The sequence below is a fragment of the Saccostrea echinata genome, unplaced genomic scaffold, assembly GCF_033153115.1.
Source record: "Saccostrea echinata isolate AGI-Se365-2 ecotype Australia unplaced genomic scaffold, CSIRO_AGI_Sech_v1 ptg000022l, whole genome shotgun sequence".
Lineage (NCBI taxonomy): Eukaryota > Metazoa > Mollusca > Bivalvia > Ostreida > Ostreidae > Saccostrea > Saccostrea echinata.
In genome coordinates this window covers 8362300-8377764 of record NW_026889771.1, presented here as the reverse complement: position 1 = coordinate 8377764, position 15465 = coordinate 8362300, and the positions used below count along the sequence as shown (strand labels likewise).

The 15465-nt window shown below is 34.1% G+C and overlaps 2 protein-coding genes across 2 annotated transcripts in view; both read right to left on the bottom strand.

Moving 5' to 3' along the window:
* Positions 1-14355, bottom strand: part of LOC133190342 (uncharacterized) — a 47593-nt gene extending 33238 nt beyond the window's left edge. Inside the window, exons 1-14 of the mRNA XM_061325917.1 lie at positions 14265-14355; positions 13298-13346; positions 12898-13094; positions 12692-12749; positions 12309-12485; positions 12097-12227; positions 11563-11791; positions 11110-11295; positions 10849-11019; positions 10471-10535; positions 10117-10318; positions 9202-9369; positions 8558-9067; positions 7062-7229 (exon numbers count right to left, since the gene is read on the bottom strand). Of these exons, the coding sequence (XP_061181901.1) occupies positions 7062-7229; positions 8558-9067; positions 9202-9369; positions 10117-10318; positions 10471-10535; positions 10849-11019; positions 11110-11295; positions 11563-11791; positions 12097-12227; positions 12309-12485; positions 12692-12749; positions 12898-13094; positions 13298-13346; positions 14265-14282 (2329 nt within the window). The 5' untranslated portion in view covers positions 14283-14355. The remainder of the gene's footprint in view (positions 1-7061; positions 7230-8557; positions 9068-9201; positions 9370-10116; positions 10319-10470; positions 10536-10848; positions 11020-11109; positions 11296-11562; positions 11792-12096; positions 12228-12308; positions 12486-12691; positions 12750-12897; positions 13095-13297; positions 13347-14264) is intronic.
* On the bottom strand, positions 1454-3222 carry LOC133190861 (uncharacterized). Its single transcript, XM_061326545.1, has 6 exons — positions 3100-3222; positions 2665-2716; positions 2104-2569; positions 1937-2005; positions 1754-1835; positions 1454-1594 (listed from the first exon to the last, which is right to left on the bottom strand). The coding sequence occupies exons 1-6, from the start codon at positions 3180-3182 to the stop codon at positions 1531-1533; spliced, it is 816 nt and encodes a 271-aa protein (XP_061182529.1). The 5' UTR covers positions 3183-3222; the 3' UTR covers positions 1454-1530.
* Positions 14356-15465: the final 1110 nt, after the last annotated feature.

Sequence of the window (15465 nt, the reverse complement as noted above, 5' to 3'; positions counted from 1 at the left end):
CGCATAAAGCCAGAAGAGTTCCAAGATAAAACGCAAGGGAAATGGAATGCTGTAGGACAATAGTTCGATGGCTATTACAAATGTACACCATTGGCAAATCGATAACACAAAAACTAAAATTTAAAAAAAAATCACAGAAGTATAATAAAACTTTTTAGCAGAGAAGTAATTTCTTTTCCATTTGCGGAAATGTAATATGCCTTAACTGAAACTGTAAAATTCGTGTTTCCTTAGACCAGAGTTCTGGCGACCGTTTCACTAACAGGTCGTACCTCGTAAACGTAGACGTAAACGTGAACGTAGCACGTAAGTGTGTTTCACTAAGAGTTACGAATTGAGAGTTACCTTTAAAGTTCCAGGGTGGAGCCAAGTTTTTAAGGTATCAAAATTAAATTCTATTCCTTTATTTGTTTTGTTTGTATTTTTGTTTGGTTGGTTTGTTTGTATTTTTCTTTGGTTGGTTTGTTTGTATGTTTTGTTTGCTTTTTGTTTTCTGTAATTGTGGCTACTCCTCAGCATTGAGTAGGCAGCTTTACATGCTACAGGTACGATGGAAAAATCAGGAATTCTTCTCGAATTTTTTTAAATTCATGTGACATAGATTAGATCTAGAGTCCGAGTGGGTGGGGGTAAGGGGTCATTTTATAATTTTTTTATTTCGAAATTATTAGTATACCTCTACTAATTTTTCACTAAAAAAAGGTAAATCGATTTATTTTGCTGATTCCTTGAAAATCGCCGTAAAAAGACTGATTCCCTGCAAAAAGGTGCGTCAGTTTGATGAGCTGATAGACTGATACACACCTATTCGGAACACCTCACAGTTTCTTTTAGTTACTTGAAGAGTTCCGATATGCCTTGGGAAATAAGCTTGCTCTTGGGGAATTGGAACCTTGCTGACTCCCTGTATGATATACTTTAAGTGTATAATGATACCCAGGCGATAGTCAAGGCCTATTGGCATCTTGTGTTCAATGAAAAGGTAAATCATGAAAAAGATACCTCGTTTAACTTACTACTCTCTCTCTCTCTCAATTTGTGCTTTTGAGTGTGTGTAGATAATTATAAAGTTCGCCGACAGGATGAGCTGCTGTCATGTTTTAAATTTCGTATTTACCGGGTGGGAGTAATTACAAAATTTAGAACATGACACAGCAGATCTTAAATCAGTTGATTTTTTATGCTTTTAGTGTGCAAATATTCTTTGCTCATGAGTGCGAATCTTCTTTATTGATTACGTCAATGAAAAGGGGAAATTTATTTACTCTAAATCCCATTGCAGCATATTTCTATAAGCCATGACATACACCACTGAATTATTTTTTGAAAAGAAAAACTCATTTTATATAAAAGCCCTAAGCGCAAAAATCCATTCAATAGTTGTTGATCAGGCAAGACACTTTTTTTAAGTAATCAGAATTTTGCTATGTGTGATAAGCTATAAACAAACTCGTTAAACATTTCAATCATATTTTAATTCAACAATAAAATGATTCAACAGTTCATCAAAGTTGTGAGGAAATAGTCCATTCACAATAAATTCTGACGCCGTAAGGACCTGCGAAGAAACTGTCCAGCAGACTGCTTTTCAATCCTGAAAAAGAGCACACAAAAAAACTTAGTTCGGTGATAATTATCTTGTGGGATAGTGAAATCAGAAAGTCTTTATCCTTGCCCTGTCATTGAGGATTCTGCATATTACATCAGTGAATTAAAAAAAAAAGAAATAAAAATTCTTTATAAATGTTCTTACTTTCTAGACAGTTCAGTTGTGTAGATATTAATCCACATGGACAGTGCTTTGGATCGTTTTTCCAATTCTTTCAGTGTTTGCTCTGAAAATGAATACAAACAGCTATTGAAATGAGTCGTATATGTATAATAAATGACAATTTTCTCAAACTTTAAAAAAAATCTATTTTTAACTGTTAATTACCTTTCTCTTTTCTCTGTTCTCCCATAGCTTTGAATTCGACACTAATCTTCCATTTCAACTGTTTGTTTTCTGCAAAAGGGAGTAAAAATACATGTATTTAGACCAACAGATAAAAAAAAACAGAGAACAAATGTTATAAATGATTAAGATGCAGAGTTAATAATAACCTTCTGCTAGACTGGCTACTGTCTTATGCATCACATCAATGCGCCCCCGGAAGTCAAGGACCATCCAAACAAGTGACACACACAAAGCCATGAAGGAAGAGAATGCAGATAGACGAATGATGCCTTTAGAAGAAATGGAAGAAAGAATGTCTCTGACAAGAAAGAGTTCCTGAACTGACATAGAAAGAGCCTTCTGAACAAAGTCCAAGCCGAATCCGACGAGAGATGAAACACTGCTGACAGTTTTACCAAAGCAACTGTAAACACATGATGAAACTCTGATGGCATCATCACTGAACTGAACTGACAGTGTCTCCACATAGTCCAGGATGTCAATAAACATCGAGAGAGTGTTTGAGGAGAGAGTGAGAGCGAAAGTGGAGAGAGAGTCCAAGGCACATACACTGCTGGTGGCGAGAGAGGCCGAGAAATTGAAGACCATCTCATCGACACTGAACAGCGTTTGCTGAGAAAAAGAGAGAAGGAATTAGAAATAGAACACAAGACAGAAGGATGCCATAATGCAAGAGAACATATTGACAACGGTATATTTTTACTTACCGAAATGTGCCAAGTGGCTTGCGTGGTCATATTCCACATGCTCTGTACAAATCTAAAATAAATTTAAAAAAAATAATAGTGAAAACACTGAAATTTCTCGGTAAACACGAATATGTAACGCAGAAGGGAAAATGTAGCGCGCCCCCCCCACCCCCCCCCCCCACTTCATAATATTATTTATTAAAATAACTGCTAATGATTAATGACGAATATCATTATAACTATATATTTTGTATTTTACATCAGATTTGAAGAGATAATAGCAATGTCCATGAATTTATTGGGATATTGTCGAGAGGAGATCAAGACCGTATCTAAGGAAAAAACACTCAATGACGCCATCATTTTTATCAGATTTAATGTACATTTCTAAATATTAATTAATATGCTTATATGTACTCTTACTATTTAATTCCTTTATAGGATAACACTTACTCATACATGTCTGGCATTTCCGGGATGGTGGCCGGACCAGCGGGAATCAGCAATAGAGCGATTACGAATGTTGCGATGCGCATCTCAAGACTGTTGTTTTTCAACTGATGCTGAGCTACGGGAGAGCTTGTTTATATACCCTCCTGTATTTTTGCACCTTTCTGATTGGTTCAATTTTGAGCGCGCTGATTGGCGATTAACGGCTGGTTTGGAAAGAGCGCGAAAATGTGACGGACCATCAGTTGGCCATCTTGAACGACGATTTTGTGCTACTGGTCTAAAAAAAATTGAGTATCTTGTCGTAACATTACGGTTTAATTGACAAATAATATCGGATATAAGATCAGTTTTAGGTGAGCTTTGATGATATGTTAAAATATTTGTCAAACTTTATTTATTTTTCGAAATTTATTCAAATTCTTGATAATTTTTAAGTGATTTTCAGTTTCGGAAACTGATTAAAAAATTTTTTGCACCCTTTCTCATCTTATTTTCTTTTAAAATTTATTAAAATCTAACAAAACATATACAGAGGCAGTATTTGGTACAAAAGTTTATAGACTGTAGTTGAATTAAGCATCATAATTTCGCCATCAACACGAAAAACAAAACACAAACAATAAAAGCACCAATATGTGAAAACCTTTTTCGCACTTATTGTATTTTTTGCCAGATATTTAGGAGAAGAAAATAATGTTAATGCTATAAAGCGTTGAAAATTATCTGAATTGCTTTAACGTAAGCTTTTATTACAATGTTTTAGATTCTCCACTAGACTTTCCCCTAACCGCCATGTTTGTTTACAGTTTACCTTAGCTACGACGCCATGGTAACTTCAACGCATTCGGAGTACACTCCGTAACGTTCACAGAATGTTACGAGTATATTTCGCGGGGAATACACAGAATCACATAAAAACAATATTGTGCGGGTGTATTGGTTTGCTAAATTCCTCATAAAACTGATAGTCATTTCACGTAATAGATCTGAGGGGAAGTTTCTAGTATGCCGGACAAATGCACTTTACCGGTACGTACAAATTACAAGCTACTGCGCATGAGTGGTTATTTCCCTTGCCGTTGCTATGATGTAAGCGGCCATTTTCCCCTCGCTTCTACAAAACGCATTCGATCGAGTGATTAGGGTTAGAGTACATATGTACATAGTTTTAACATAGGAACTGTTTTACAAATCCCCTCTTAAATCTTCCTGACTTTGGGTTAATTTAAGACATGTAATTTTTGCTTCCAAAAGGCAATGCTATATAGGCCCTATTAAAGTGCCTTTTGTGACCATGAAACATGTAAACAGACCAGGAATTTTCTCCTAACTTAAGCAAACCATTAATTAGATATAGGTGCATTGTATGCGATCGAAAGATTAGGGTTAGAGTATAATTATATAGTTCGTAGACTGTGTTTTGTATGTAGGCCTAGATCTCATCTACCATGCCTGCATTTCCATTAATTTGGACTAATTCATGCAATGTTTGCTTACAAAGAACAGGAAAGTTTTGTGACGGAAAATTTGGAAAAATTAGCCTAGGGTCTTATGTCAAAACATGCCCGATACTGTGCGCTTAGTTTAGGCAAGTTATTGGTAAAAGCGACTTACCGTTTACTTGAGCTCGATATCATGACCTCCTAATGTCCATATTCAAAATATTTTTCCTTTCAAATCGATAATGATGCACAATTCAATCAACTAACTACAAAGTCATTAGTTACCATTTGTTAAATCCCTGAATTTCTTACAAAAATCCCACAATTTTAGTAGCATTTCACTTTGAGTCCTATCGGCTATTTCTTTATTACGTCAAAACACAAGTGACGCACTTCATGAATATGTATGAGATTACGTCAAAAATTGATCATGTGACTATAATCATGGCGTTTTGCCCACTAAACCAGGAAGTTTTAATTCTTTAAAAAACTGTTTAAAAACCCAATATTTCAAAAGGAACACGAATTTTGGCTAAATTTTGTAATTTGTGGTCTTTTTCTATTTTGTCACGCGATCATATTTTATTGTACACAGCCTTCGACGGCACGTCTACCCCCCCCCCCCCCAAAAAAAAAAAAAAAAAGAAGAATAAAACTACAAATGCTGTTTCTACTTTCATTACCTGTCGTATAAAAAATCTTTATTTTTCAAACTAAATATTGTATATGACTTAAATGCATTTGAAAAATACGAAGCACACACTGAATATGTGCATGAAACGTTTTTGTTTTGAAGTTTCTGAATATTTCCTAAATTTATAGCAAATTTTTCTATCATGGATTCTTCATTAAATTATATTTTAAAATGTTTGTTGATTTACTTTATTCTTCATATTCTGTTACCTTATTTATACAATGCATACCTGTCCGAGAATTTTAAAATGTTTACAGTTTTATAATTATCAGAAAAAATAAAAGAAATTCAGAATTAAAACGTATCAATTACATACGCACCCCCTTGTTTTTCCTAAAATGCAACGACCGTTTTCAGAATAAGTCTTCCCACCTACTGAAACTTAAATGCATACCCTATTTGTTTAAAGCTGTTTATTATTTATGTGAAGTTTTACTTTGTTATTGTACATGTAACTGTTCTGCACTCACAAAATGTGATTTTTCTAGCATTAAAAATTTAAAAAGCAAAAAAATTATTTTAAAGTCTTAAACTTTTGCTGAATTTAAGCAGATTGATTAAAGTTATCTTATATATTCAGAAAAGAAAAACAAAAGTGGGGGTCTATGATATAATAAATTTTTAAATATTACTAAAAAAGTGTTAATTTTATGTTAAAATTGGCTCAATTTTTTCCTGGACTTTCAGAATATATCTACTATATTTGTCACAATATAATGAAAGAATTCATAAGAAATAATTTAATAGATATTTCAGAGCCAGCATAAAACATTTCACTGCAAAAAACAGCTCTGTGTGCAACCAGCATGGAAAAAAAGGAATCTAAACTTAACAGTACTGTATATATTCCAAAAGGGAAAAATTGGTCATTTTCTTCTAAAAAAAAAACCTTCCGCCACAAAATATAGTTCCTGGCTTAATCCTATTTTAATGGAATTTCATCGCGGTTTTTTCATTGGATATAGTTTAATTTGCATTGTAGAATCCAGATTCAATGTTAGAACATAAAAATGATGCAGAATTTTAGAAATAAAGGTCCTGACCAAAATCTGCTCAAAAGCTCAGGATCGAACCTCCTTAAATATTACAACTTGAAAAGGTATAAATTTCTATGTATTAGTATATAACGTTTTGTGCGTAACTTTGTAAAGTCTGTCCAGCTGTGGTCAGTCGACCAAATCGTCTGTTTGATTGGGCATTTAAACTTTAAATTATTCGTACACACGATTCCTGCAGATCACACGCCAAATAGCCCTTCTTCTTTGTGAGTAAGGGTGACCAACGAAATCCAGGAACATTCGTCCCCCAAAACAATGAGGGTTCTAGGGTACTCACTGTACTGTCATGTTTACTGCTACCCGACTAATTCAAATTTACAGCATGACAGTATTCATGGTCACCAATCATGATCTATGACACCAATGATTGTAGCCTCAAATCAGCTAATGGTCACGTGATCTTATCATGAAATCAAACTTTTAATCAAATATGCAATTAATTACAGTTATCAGTATGACACTGTGCACAAGCAAGGAAATAGAATTTTGTGAGATCGGTTTAGAAATGACATTTGAATTAACGTATTTAGTTTCGATGTTTGAAATTATCAGTACATGTATCTAATAAAATTTGTATATCATGACTTGTCAAAATCGCCTACTGCGAATGTCTGTAGATCTCATAGCCACCGTACAACAAGGAAGGGGGGGGGGGACATCCATAACCCCCGGTCTTTTTTTATTTAATTATCTATATGAAAAGAACCCTGGCCAAAATTTCAAAAACAGTAAGGAAAATGTGTCTATTAACCCAATAAAGAATTTTACTTGAACATGGCTCTCGAAAGCAGTGGGCAATTTCTGTTCCAGATCCGTCACAGATTTTGCCACCATTAGGAAATGGGTCAGTACACGTTCTCTCACGCAGATGGATGCCTTGTCCGCAGGTCCGACTGCACTTTGTCCAGCTACCCCAGTTCGCCCACTTTCCATCAACTGAAAAAGGAAAACCGATTTCAAATGTATTAAATATTTTTTCATCACTTTACAGCTCCGTGAATTAATAGACGAAATATTTGAAGATTATACAGAATTATAATCATTCTGGTGAATTTACTAATGCACAGTATATAAATCTTGTACGAATTTGCAAGTGTCTTTACAATAGAAAACAAAGGTTATCCACCTTTATCATTTTATCAGTATATTCTACTCGTTAAAACAAAGCTAATTCTTTGGTGCATCCCCTCAAAAATTCCCCTTTTTTAACCTGTCAAGAATTTCTTCTAAATTATTCCCCCATAAACACACACGCGCACCCACACATCTCCACCACCAAATAAAATGCTTTCTATGGGACTCGTACCACAAATAATCAATATCCAAGATGTGTGTTGTTTTTTTTGTTGTTGTTGTTGTTAAATAATCCCTAAATTGGTGGATCAACGAATTGAGAACTAGTATTACCACAACACAGTGGTTGATTACACTCGCACTCAGCCTTCTAAAGGTTTATATAAATAGTATGATATGAATAAAAATAGAAAGAAGATGGGTGAACATGACGAGCGATAAGCCTATAGTGTGATAAACATGAAGATGAAAAATTAAATTTCAATTATATCAAAATTTTCCTTGATATTTCGTCCAACATTAAAATATACTTTATGTAAAATCTCTACAATTTGCATAAATCTCTCAAAGATTGAAATTATTTGCCTATGAAATATTATATACACACTAAAGCGGACAAAGAGAGTCATTTTCTCATACTATAACACAATTTTTCGATATTAGTGGGTCTTCGCTCCACTTTTTTGAAAGTTAATCCTCAAAGTTTGCATAAAAATATACATTTTTGGTTACCAAAAATATGGAGCAATGACCCACTATACCTTAAAAATATACTTTCAGGACACATTTGCATCTTGTCGAGAAATACTTGAAGTCCATTAAGTCAAGGGTCATATCACAAACATGATTTAAATGCCACTCTTCATCAGGACTTGTGTAGTCTAGTGGTTAGCGTGCTAGTCTCGAAAGAAAATGATACATGTACTCAGGATTTTTATTGCTAGGGTTCGAACCCCATGAATACCACATTATTTTTTTAATAAAAGAATAAATTTTGCCGAGAAAATTTTCCTCAGAAAAGTTTTGTTTATCATAATGTCATAAATTTCAATAATCAGAACTTTACCCTTAATTAATACTAAATTCACAAACTGAACATGATTTTTATATATCTGAAGCTATAGGCTTTCTGCACGCTATGTTCGCCCATCTCCTTTAAAATATTTTGAATTTTACATAATTAGATATACCTGGACAAGTTCTAACGTTGCATCTGCTGACCATCTTTGTGCCATGAGCTGAACATTTCCGTAACACTTTCGCTTCGGCTGGAAGATTCGAGTTATCTGATCTTGGTAAGTAAGCTGTTCGTCTGCGAGAACGTTTATTGCGTACTGGTGAAATCTGTTTCACAATTTTAGTTGTTTTTCTTTGTTCTTTTGCCAATTGTTTTGCTTTATATCTAGTTCGTAAATAATCCTCATATGGTAATGCCTCAGCTGGTTTCCCATGCTTTACAAGAGAATGACTCTTTTTATCACCCAGACCTTTATCCGTAGGAAGGCTTCGAGGCACATTTGAGAGCTGTTTGGTTGACGTTTTGGTCTCTTTAGTCAGCACTGGGCCCTTTGTGTGTTTTGAGCTAATGTCTCCTTTTGGGAGGATAACACACCCCCTATTTCTGACTCGTGTCCCTTTCTGTCCACAGGGATGAGAACAATTGCTCCAGGAACCCCATTCACCGTATCGCAAATATGTTTCTTTAGAATAAAAAAAAACAGCGAGAAATGATGTAAAATAAAATTATACAATAAAAACACTATTAATTTTGCTTTTCAAAATTTGAAGTAGCAATAAAAAGAAATAAATTTAGATTAAAAAAAAAGAACATTACTTTTACATGATTTCATGTCACATTCCCTCTTCTCTGAGGAAAACTCTGAGCAAGTTCCGCCAGCTTGTGGGTAAGGATTATCACATTTTCGATATCTCGTCTGCACACCCGGACCACAGGTCACAGAGCAGACAGACCATCCCATCCAATCACTCCAACCACCCTGCACTAAAAAAAAAACCCAGACGTCATCATTTATGTTCAACATTACTAAAATAATGAAAAAAAAACTTTTTTTTTCGTTTGTATTCCTAGTAAAACAAGTTATAACCTGAATATATCGAATAAATATATGTACATGTATCTATGTAAATATTCGCCATATATTCTGATATTCAGTAATTAAGCTTACAATGATACTCTGTTTGATAGTATTTCATTATAAATTTGCATTTGCACAAAAAGTTTTAAACAAATTTAAATTGTCCAAAAAAAAAAATCATTGGATATCACTTTCCACAAATCTCGACATCATGTTCCAGATTAAATAAACATGTACATGTATGTCATAATGTTAATCGTAATACTGAATAACTATTCAACTAAAAAAAGAAAACAAAACACAAAAAAACCAAACAAACAAACACACTACTGACACACCCTCACACCAGTTTTTATTATTATTTTCATTTTTTTTTTGATAAAAGAGCCAATCATATCTGAAAATTTTTGTCTTTACACTACACAAAAATAAGTTAAGTGTAACAAATAATACACTAGTTTATTTTCTAGATAAAAAGTTATCTGGATTAAATTTAATAAAATGATTTTCTTTTGAATTAGCAGTGACCCCTTTATAGGTTCAGTAAGGTATTAAAGAAAGTTTTTACATTACCTGAATAAAATACCATAAAAATCGTAAATCGGCAATAGTTTGAAATAAACACACAAATAATGGAAAAGATGGAGAAATACCTTGACATTTGGCTGTGTTACACATTTGTCTCTGAAATATTTCTCCCGAGCATTGTCCACTTAATTTACAAGCTCTCTCCCTCCATCGGAACCCCCCTTCACAGGACTTGGTACACGGTGTCCATTCACTCCATTGGGTGTAATTCTTCTCCATACTTCTTATAAGTGGAATACTAAACCTGTCTCCTGTAGCAGGAGTATCCTAAAGAAAATACAAGGGGGGGGGGGTTAAGTGTGAAGTGTTCCTTATTAAAGTAATAAATATGTGTTAATCTGTCTTACAACAAAATTCTTCTGAATAAACGAGCAGCTAGAAGATACACAAAATGTGGAGAATGGGTATTTAATGTTAACCTCTGATTTTGGACCTATTTTCATATCTGATCCGGTTCTCTTAAAGTCTTTGACATCGTTGTTCCCTGCAAATAGGAAAAGTATTGAAATTGAGGATTCGACCGTATTGCACCAAGAAATTCGGGGTGAAGGTGGGGGGGGGGGGGGGGAGGGGGTGGCCTTTCAATGAAAATTTCCATGATTAATGAACATCAAAAGATAATTCTTGAAAAATATGGGGAGAGGGTTGGCATGAACGATATGGTCTGTGAATGATTTTATTGTCGGTATGAGCATATTTTTTTTTAATACAAAAAATAACCTTTTTCATCGCAGTGTTTGTTTTTCTGTTTTTAAAGTTGTGATGGCATCATTCTTTAAAATAAATAGAAATCTTACAACTGTCATCACAAGGGCCTCTACATATACTTGTCTCTACTTCGTTGCCAATGCAGGAAGCACTTCCGGTCGGAAATGGTAAATTACACAGACGGAATTGCAACTTTCTGCCAATGCCGCAGCGGGCGGAACAAAAATCCACTCTCTGCCAAGAGGACCAGCCTCCTTTAGCTGAAAAAAAAAATATTGTTCATCTTTGGCCTTTTCATAATGAGAAATTTTTTTTTCAAAACACAAGATTTATTACAATCTTTTCTTTACCCGAACATTCGCCTTGGTAACATGGTTTGGTGATTATTATTTTGTTTACATTCTTCCCAAGCTGATGGGTGCAGTGGTATGGCTTCAGGCACATTCGCTTTTTTACTTGAACTCCGTATTTTCCACAGGAGACGGAACATGGAGAAAATTCAGACCAATCAGATAAGTGGTGTCCATAGATTAAATCTAACAATAGATGAATAATTTCATATAGTTTATATAATCAATTTATCTTCCTTACTTAATTTAATTCTTTATTTTTAAATTACTTTAGGAATAAAACATGGAAAAGGCTTTAATATATAGGCAATGTCTGGTGCATAATCCATTTAAACCCGTTCAAATCAGGAATGAATATCAAAATGCCATTACCAATGTTATTCATTTTGAAATTCAGTTTGCAAACGCAGAATCTTTTCCACATAAAATAAAAGATAATCATGATGATTTTACCTGCTTTAGTACAATCTGTACCAAAACACTGGTGGTTTTGGTAGGCGGATCCTAAACACTGGTATCCACCATTTTTAGGATTGGGTTTGCTACAAGATCTCTCCCTATGACGATAACCCCATCCACACACTGGCTGACATGATGTCCATTCTGTCCAGTGTGACCATCCACCGTCCACTGGACATTCACGATCAAAATAGACACAATGCATACTGGCCCAGTACTTCTCCTTTTTGATATAAAATGAAAATTTTAAACTTCATCATAAAAACCCGTTTGAACTTTTTTTTTCTTTATAGGAAGTCCTAAAACTTAATTTATACAGTTGATTTTGCAAACCACAGTCCTGATATCTACATTGTGTGGTAGTGTCATTTCTAATTAAACAGAAATCACCCGTTGTCACCAAAATTTACCATAATTTTGTAATTTCAAAATTTGAACCATTCAAAATCAGAAATCACATTAATAAGACATATATGTGAATTTATACAAACAAACCCGAGGAAGTCCGAATTACTGGTGGAAACAAACCTTCTCTTTGCCAACAAGATAGTGAGATAGATCATCATATAGGCAATGCCCCAATCTGCATTCATGTTTTAGTTTAGGAAAGGCGTGATTCATAAAGTTGAGATAGGTCCGTGCTTCTTTTCTGCTTGTGACTATAATAAAAAAAAATAATGTTAACACTCTGGGTCGATTAGTTAGATAAAAGAAGAAAACAATCAAGTTTGTTTGTATACCTTCCTTTTTGCAGTGTCTAATGCACGTCCGACTTTCGACATTTGGACCAGTGCAGTGGCTTCCAAACCTTAAGGGGGCAGGGTTATTACATAATCTGGTTCTATTCTGTCTTCCCTCCAAACCGCAGTTACTTCCACATTTGGACCAGCCTGTCCAAGCACCCCAACTGCCATCCACTGATATCATTACAGTTATTAATTCAAAAATGTCTTTAATATATATGTTTAAGCTTTTCCTCAATTAATGATTTTCTATAAGATGATTAAAAACAAAATATTGCGATCTTAAACAGTTAAAGTGTTACACATTCTCATTTTTTTTCTCCCATGTATGATGATCTAAAGAATCATATATGTTTTAAATTAATTTTAAAAAAGCTCACCTGGACACAGTTTAACTTGCTTGAATTTATAGCAGTAATAGGTTTGATAGAACCTCTCCTGTTTAAGAAAAATCACAAATTTGTTCAGACAAAAATATGTCTATATGTAAGATTTCGTAATAACCACTGTATCAAATCCTTAAGTTACTTTTTGCACCCTAATGTTAACCCCTCCCCCTCCCAAATATTCAGTCCTCTATTGGTACCTTTTTAAGTTGTGTTTCTCCTGGCTTAAAAAAGTTTCGCTTTGTCTTCTTAGAGAAAAACCACTTCCTGGGACAAAGAGGGTTTACTTTTCGTGCGCAGTAGTTGCGGAAGTAGTCCCTGTTTTGGAGTGAAGACAGATCACCCAGAGCTTTGTTAAAAACGGTTTCCAGGTATTCCTCATCTTCTTTTTTTAGCGCTGATAAATGTTTTAAAAGAAATGAATTGCATTTCAGCTATCTAGTTTGTTTGAAAACATATTCTAGAAAAATACAGTTACTGTACTAAATTTCACTGTCTCCTCAAAGAACAGAATCACTTTCATGGAACGATTTTTAAAAGAGAAGCTGTGCATGTTTATAATGGATATAAAACATTAACATATTATTTTTGTTATCTTACCGTATGCACACTCTAATAGGAGGGCAAGAAGCAAACCAGTCCCGAATACCTTCAAAAGAAATATTTGTTAGAGGCACTGAGAAATATATACCTGGGCAAATTTATAAATGATAACATGTTATTATAGTCGTACACTTTTATACATTGTATTCCTTTTAACTGAAGTAGTACAAGATTATTGTTGAAATAAGCAATGTCATTTACTAATTGTTTTACTATTCATTGGCATATCTTTTCCTTATTATTGTAATAATTTCATACTTGTCTGTTCAGGGCTTTAAATTCGAAATAAATAAATGTTCTGTTCTGTTCGTTAATTATGGTTCACAGGCAATCTGAAATACCTATGATACATCTACAAAAAACCCGAAGCTAACACGTATTTGTGTTTTACAGTGAAGTGTGTGTCTGTTAATTGTAAAAGCCAAGTATGGAGGAATTAGGACCGTGTGTTGGGATGGGGAGTTAAGAGGGTTTCAATGTACTCGTCAACTTTATATTATTTGCTGTGTTTGTGTGTGTTGGGGGGGGGGGGGGGTTATCATACAATATTTTCGTCTTCTTAACGGCTACTTGCTAGAAAAAGATCTTTCATTTAGTTTCTTCAATTAGTTGGAAGCTCCTAGTCTCGTGAATATAAGGTATAGATTTTTGGATAGCCTAGTACAGTCAAATGCACCCCCCCCCCCTCCGATAAAAAATAACTGTACAGGCTTTCAATATTGCCTGCACTACTTGAGGTCTTGAAACGAGTCAGAACATTAAATAATTTTTTATGTTTCATAAATTTAGCCTACACTGATTCAAGAAAAGGTCTAAAAAACAAATAGTGCCCACAATACTCCCTATTTCCCCTCACTCTTTAGTGAACGACATCCTAGAACTTTACAGAAACTTAAATAAAAATCTGCAAGCAGCAATAAAAAGTCGCAGAAATATGCGGGGATAGATGTAAATAATACAGTACCTTATACAACATAAACATCACAAAAGAAACATGTCGATCAACCCGCTTTCTTTACATTTTTTCTAAACAGGAAGTCATCCATCTCCCATTGCAGAATAATACTACACGTCATTGATGTTTGATTATGACGTCATTTGCACATACACGAGTTGTGCGCCGAGTTGAAGTGCGCGGATCCAGAATGAATCTTCCAAGAATGGATGTGTTTCACCAGTAGCGTATATTCCTTCTGTTCATGTATAGGCTAATATGAAGTCACTTCAAGGTCCACCTCCTGTTGAAGGGAGGTGGGTTCACCCACGAAAAAAAAATGAAAACGATTTTAAGTAATAAAAATGAAAAAAAAGTTATATTTGAGTTTGCTGTTTATATTATAATTTTACGCTTTAAGCTGGTCTAAGTCCGCATGTGAACTTGAGAGGCATTCATGACTGTCATTTGACCAGTGAATAGGGAAATTATATATATAAAATATTTTAACAAAATTGAGACATTTTAATCCTGTACAATTCAACCCTTTACAGTGCAGACTGCTTAGGTAATAATAGAAATTTCCTTTTATAAATAATCGGATTACAAACAATACTTTGTTTTACGTTTTTCCAAATAATACCATTTTATTGGTGAATAATTAAAATTCAGTTTGCTTAGAACGCTTTTTTGTCATTTTAGTCAAACAAAAAAATGGTCTTTTCTGATTGATCATCTTTCTCACTTTTTCAATCATACTCCAGTATACAATTTTTACAACTTGAAAAAATGATGTGTAGGCTACAGCCCTTTTGCCTATATGGAATGGAATATACGCCACTGATCACAGGCACTTGTTTCTTAATAATTTTTTTGCATTTTAGTATTGTCTTTTAAACCTATATTTCTATTTTTTCTAAAGTTCGTGTAGTACTTTTTTTCGTGGCAGATAGACAAAAAGGGTAACAAATACCCTAGGTATCTAATTATGAGAAAATTGTATTTATTTCAGTCGCTAACGATAGGCAATAATGGAAGTGACCCAAACTATAGTCAAATCCATCTGCCTCTATAATTTGTAGTTTTACATATCATATTGCTACATGTATTTAAAACACTTTGATCGGATTCTCTTGCATATCCCGCCAAACCCCCTAACTCCGTTTCTACCACTCCGTCTTGTCCCCTACCGACAAGTGTATATAATCTGATTCCCATTAAAAATTGAAAA